Genomic DNA, 6633 nt, shown 5'->3' on the forward strand with positions numbered 1-6633 from the left:
TAAAGTTCTTAGTAAATGATTGGTAAGGGCAAACGGCTCTACTTGAACTTAAGTCAAAGTATCTTTGAAGCCTTTTTTTTTAAAATAACATTTACTTTTAAACTAAAACTAAAATAAAGTTAAAAATTATTTAATGATTATATAAAAAATTTAGTTTGAGAATTGTTCTTCTTTTTTTTTTGGAAATAGAATTGTTCTTTTTAAAAAAACTAGTCATTTAAAAAAAAAAACAGATACAAGTTAAAAAAAAACGCTTTCTAAAAACTTTCGACTTCTTTCTTTATTGTAAGAAAAAAATTCTTTTATTATAAAAACTTTAGTAAAAACATGTTTGTCATCACTTCTACATATAACAAGAAAACAAGCTAAAAAAAAGACACGAAAAAATTTGCTTAAAAAAAAACCTCCTAACCAGGAAACACAAGTCATAAACCTTTTTCTCTTTAGGAAGTAATATATCTTCTAGGCTGATCCATGGTGTAAGTTACATTGAACTTACTTTTCCCACTAAGTATTGTTAAGTGCTAATATGTTTATCGAGGGTAAAACGGACAATGGACAAGTAACCCGTTAGCTATTAAAAATCTGGTGATGGAAGCTTTAGATAAACATATAACTGAGGGAGTTAAAAATAAATAAAAATTGAAGCTTAAAAACAATTTGAAATCCACACACTTCTCACAACCAAAAAATAAAAACAAAATATAATTAAGACATGCACAGACACCATAATAGATCGAAACAAATGCTCCATTAATATAACCCAAAAAATAACCAAGAAAAAGAAATAAAATTATAAATTCAACTAGGTACTAATTTACCACTTGAACAGCAGCATTAGTTTAAGTTTTAGACATAACCCCGAGAACTCCTAACATACGCAAAAGGCACATTGAACTAAGACTGGATCACCAACCACCACTCCTACGATCACCGCCACCATAACCACCGCCACCATAACCACCGCCACCAGGAGATCGAGGTCCAGAAGGTCTATCATTTGCATAGGTCACCCGAATGTTACGCCCATCTAGATCCTAAGGAACTAGAGCATGTCAGTCAACTAACAATTGAGTACATAATAACAATGTTCAATACAAACAGAAAAGCATTCCAACCTGCCCATCCATCGCAGAGAGTGCTGAAGTTGCAGACTCATCACTGGAGTAGTTGACAAATCCAAATCCCCTTGACCTTCCAGTTTCTCTATCAGTGATAACCCTTGCTGAGAAAACAGAACCACAGGTATGAGAAAGCTAAAACCAAAATAGAACCAAGCAGTCTTCCTTTGAGTGCAAGCATGACAAAAAAAAAAGCCAAAACAATTTTCATTTATATAATGCACCAACTACAAGAAAATTCTCATTACTCCAACAATTAATAACAGATAATGGTAAAATAATTTCTTCCATTCTTTTGCATCAAATTCCTGCTGCCAACAAACATCTAATGGTGCATCGAAATGTAAATACAATTTCTAATGATACCAAAGGGGAGTTGGAAAAAGCTAGTTGCCTTGTATTCAAAAACTGCACTCACCCTCAACCACATCTCCAAAGCTAGCAAATGCATCCTTAAGAGACTGGTCATCAACTCCATATGAAAGGCCTAAAATAGCAAAACCCAAATTAACAAAATATAAGAAAATTAACATCTAAGTATGCGGTTTGTATCCGTAACTATAATTCAAACAAAAGTCAATACCTCCAACGAAAAGCTTGCTGGAGGACATGCAGCGGATATAATTAAGCATGGATGTAACAGGCGCTTGTCTGCTCTGAGCAGCACTGTTCTTCAAGAAATTTCCAACCTTATTACAGAATGCCATTATGATTGTTGCCTGAACTTAGGCCTTGCAAGTTCCTGTAACCAATAACGAGACCAGTAAATCACTAGAATAATAAAAATACATCATCGTGCTTACTATAAGAATTGAATGAAAAAATAATAATCTAAACGATAATCAGATTCTCTATAAAAGAGATACAAAAACCAAAACAACTTTTGCATATCTCTTTTTAGGTATCGTCAGAAAACACAAAATAATGGAACAATAAAAGAGCAGGAACAGAGATGGATTAAAAAAGGCCAAATAGCTTACACGAGCATCGACCCACATTTCAAAACAGTTCAAATAAGCAAATTTTCACTTCTAACATCAGAGAGAACCGAAAAATAACAGAGAAACAAAAAGAAATGAAAACTCATAGAACCCTAAAAAGCGCAAAGGAAGCGATAAACAGTCGAACAACGAATGAACAAAAATTAGGAGAAAGAAAAATGAAAAACGAAAAATGAACAACAACAAAAAAACAGAGACAAATGCAACAAAATCATATGTAAATTTCATTTGGGACTGGAAATGAAGAGAATTACCGAAGAGGAGAGAAGAGAAAATAATAGAAGAGAGGAGTGAAGCGGCTAGGGTTTAAGCTCAAAATCTCACACCCTACTCCATTTTATAGAGTGAGTGGGGTATTTAGTGATGAAATCATCTGCCTGTGAATCTATCTTTTAAAGTTGCAACCGCTACTGCTGTAAGCTGCTTATTGGTTACTTTCACTCTCTCTTCTGACTTTCAACACTAACGGCTGTATATTTGCTTATTGGTTACAAGTTTATTTATAACAGGCCATTACCCGTGCGATACATAGAGGAAAAAATCGAAAAATTTAATAGGGATCGTCATTGATTAATTTCTAAAAGAAAAAATATATCATTATTTTCTTATATATATATATATATATATTAGTGTATTATCCGTGCGATGCATGGGAAAAAAAGAAATGATTTGTATGTCTCGAAAAAATTAATGCAAATCGTAAAAATATTTTTGCTGTATTTTTTTCGGCTTTTTAACTTTTTTGCACTTCATTAATTAAATAATAATTATTTTGTCCCTTATCCAAAACTATCTATCAATTTGTCCCTTTTTAATCGATTAACTTGAAGATTTAATCGATTAACTGGTCAAAAAATTTGACTTAAATATTTAATCGATTAAATATCCCGGCTTTTTGACCCTTTTGCCCCTCATTAATTAATTAATAACCAATTTGCCCCTGATCAAGAACTATCCACCAACCTGCCCCCTTTTAGTCGACTACCTTGCTGTTTTAGTCGAGCAAATGGTCAAACTTCAGAAAGTGGACTTCCGCAAATTTAGTCGACTAAAAAATCATCTTAATCGACTACATTTTTGGGATATTTAGTCGACTAAGTATCGATATTTAGTCGACTAAATGTCGACTGAAACCCTATATTTTCCATGTTTTCGGTCTCATTTCGATTGTTGTTGTTGTGTAAACCTAAATAGCTCCCTTTGTTCATGTGTAATCCTCTCAATCCGATTGTATTTCATCCCACCATCTCTACAGACCTAATATTGTGAAATCATTGTCATTGCCCAATTCCAAACCCCAAAATCCGAACCCAAACCCCCAATTTCAGAACCCAAGTCCCAATTTCGTGAGGAAGATGAGCACAAGTCCAAACATGTATGTGACAATGATCTACTATGATGGAAAGCATTATGAAGGCCCCAATGGTGTTCAATTTGAAGGAAAAACGAAAATGTTGAAAATCAAACGGGGCACTACATACAATGAGTTAAAGGAGAGAATTCAGCAAAAATTGGGTTTGCAAGGCAGCCAATGCGTTCAACGGATGATTGCCAGGGTAGAGACAACAGTTGGTAAGGATGCTATTTACTACATTGGTAACGATATATGTGATGATGAAGATGTCGAATGTGTCATAGATGCAATTGTTGACCGAAAATTTCAAAATTTTATTGAGATATATGTTGAATTAGATTGTGGTCAATCTTCATCTGCACCCATGCATACAAGAAGTGAACCGTATTTTGGTCATGAAGAAAGAGTAGTCGATTTATCTGCACCTGCACATGTCATAAGTCAGATAACACTGCGGGAAATAGATGAGGATGAACAGGATGCCGATATGGACAGCGATGAGGACGGTGAACCTGAGAGTGTTATTCCACTAGGTGACACGTCAGATACTGACGTAGAGGGTGATTTCGACGCTGACACAAGCTCACCATCCCCGGGTTCGCAGGTTACGAGACCACTTCGTGTTGACCCTGTTAGCAGTGGTAAGATTTGTTTTTTAAAGATTTAATTTAGCAATTATTTTTTTTGTTATGAATGGTATTGACGGTGGCATTATAATGCATCCGTAGGTTCTGAGGTCGAGCCATTTTGGAATGAAAGCTCACATTATACCTTCATTAATTGGGCCCACCCTAATGATGAGACGGAGATATTGTATGGTGACGATGATGATCACGGTGGCTGGCAATTAGGGGATCCTTTATATTTGTATCAGGAGTTTCGTAGCAAATCTGAAATGCAACATGCAGTCAAATTATATTGTATGAAGGCTCACCGTACTGCCGTTGTGGCAAAAAGTGATGACCATAGATTTGTGATGAAGTGTCGACACCATAATGATGGATGTCCCTGGTATGTGAGGGCATTGTTGCCGAAGAATGGAAATACTTGGGTGGTTAGTAAATGGGTTAAAGAACACACCTGCCTAAACCAAGGTCTTACCCGGGATCATAGACAGTTGGATTCTGATGTGATATGTGCAACCATTATCAGTATGTATTATTCGATATATCTAACTTCCTAAGGTATGTTAACGTTAATCAGTTTGTATTCTGACTGTTGGCCGGTGTTTTTTTTTATATAGGTATGTTAAAAGAAGATCCATCATTGAAGCCAGTTCTTATTCAAGAGAGGGTACAACGTTTGTATGGATACAACATATCTTACAGGAAAGCTTGGAAGGCTAAAATGAAAGCCATTGTCAAGTTATTTGGCGACTGGGATAAATCATATGCATTCTTGCCTGGTTGGCTGACATACATGACGCAGGTTAATGTGGGTTCTGTGTTCAAGATTGATACAGACCAATGTGTTGATGAACGTCGAGTGTATACGGATAAGGCTGTCTTTCACCGAGTATTTTGGACCTTTCACCAGTGCATTGAGGCCTTCAAATATTGTAAACCCATAATCCAAATTGATGGCACGCATTTGTACGGTAAATACAAAGGAACTCTTTTGATTGCAACTTCACAAGATGGAGATGGTTACATTCTCCCTATTGCATTTGCTATTGTTCCTCCTGGTGAGAGATTGGATGATTGGTCGTGGTTTCTTAGCCTCATGCGTTTTCACGTCACGCATAAGCATGGCATTTGTCTAATATCCGATCGTCATCCCAGCATGATCAAGGCTGTAAGAGATCATGCCGGTTGGCAGCCACCATTTGCGTATCATGTGTTTTGTCTACGCCACATCGGAAGCAACTTTAACACTAAGTTCAGAGATGTGGAATTAAAGAAAACCCTGATGAAGCTAGGTACAATCTTCTTTTTAATATGTACAAATTGTATATAATTCATCCTTTTGTATCTAACGCATCATTTTGTATTTCAGGGTACTTGAGTTCAAAGATTCATTTTGATATCAGATTCCAGGATTTTATCGACAGTAACCCTCAAGTAGCTTCATGGATAGATCAGATTCCCAAAGAAAAATGGTGCAGGTCTTACGATGAGGACGGTCGGAGGTTTGGTCACATGACGACTAACTTATATGAGTGTGTGAATAAGGTCCTGAGGGGTGCACGTAATTTGCCTATAACAGCATTGGTGAAGATGACTCAAAGTAGACTTGTTGAGTATTTCGTCAAGAGACGTGAAAAGATCCAAAAGGCAAAGGCAAAGGGTTGGAGAATTGCAAAAAAAGTTGAGGATATCATCCAAAAAAATGATCAATTAACAGTGAGCCTCCGTGTGCGGGTTTTTGATAGGGACCTGCAGCTATTTGAAGTTGAGGATGCCTACAATCAATCAACTCATGATGCAGGTGACATAATGAGGGTGGACTTGCTCAATCGCAAATGTCAATGTGGACGGTTCACATCTAGAAGATTCCCTTGCAGTCATGTCTTAGCGGTGTGCAAGGTAGAAAAGTTGAACCACTATGATTATGTTGATCCTGTGTTCTCAATTGTACAAATTGATAAGGTATATGCTGCTCATTGGTATCCAATGGGCAATGAGTTGTTGATTCCACAAATTGATGGCCCAACCATTATCCCAAATGCATCTTTGGTACGTGCACAAGGAAGACCCAAATCGTCAAGGATACAGAATGAGATGGATTGGGTTGAGTCTCAACCGACAAGCAGTCAGAGTAGATGTAGCCTGTGTAAGCAAATTGGTCACAACAAACGTACATGTTCTATGAGGATTCCCAATACAAGATGAATTGCGGAGGAAGCAGGGGAAGGGCTTAATGTTTTGATGGTTTAACATTATAGGCATTTATGGTTTTATATGCTTGTATTTGATGTCATGATGTTTGTATTTGAATGTAATGACGGTGCTATGTTTGTATTTGATGTCATGATGTTTGTATTTGAATGTAATGACGGTGCTATGTTTGTATTTGATGTCATGATATTTGTATTTGACTCATCTTAGTTTTTTGACTCGGAAATTATGCTCCCTAAGTCACACTCCCTTAGTGGATCAGTGTAGAGTGGAAACCTAGGGCAAAAAACATGGGTAATTCGGAATTGGGGTCCTAAACC

At 36.5% G+C, this 6633-nt stretch overlaps 1 protein-coding gene across 1 annotated transcript; it reads right to left on the reverse strand.

Annotated features, from left to right (window-relative positions):
* Positions 1-652: 652 nt before the first annotated feature.
* LOC133312050 (glycine-rich RNA-binding protein 2, mitochondrial-like) lies at positions 653-2476 on the reverse strand. The gene is made up of 5 exons (XM_061513190.1): positions 2377-2476; positions 1705-1863; positions 1540-1608; positions 1119-1225; positions 653-1037 (listed from the first exon to the last, which is right to left on the reverse strand). Exons 2-5 carry the CDS (start codon positions 1826-1828, stop codon positions 909-911), a joined length of 429 nt encoding a protein of 142 aa, XP_061369174.1. The 5' UTR covers positions 1829-1863; positions 2377-2476; the 3' UTR covers positions 653-908.
* Positions 2477-6633: the final 4157 nt, after the last annotated feature.

The sequence above is a fragment of the Gastrolobium bilobum genome, unplaced genomic scaffold (genome assembly GCF_033153095.1).
Source record: "Gastrolobium bilobum isolate Gb01-03AN ecotype WA unplaced genomic scaffold, APGP_CSIRO_Gbil_v1 utg23192, whole genome shotgun sequence".
NCBI classification, from domain to species: Eukaryota; Viridiplantae; Streptophyta; class Magnoliopsida; order Fabales; family Fabaceae; genus Gastrolobium; species Gastrolobium bilobum.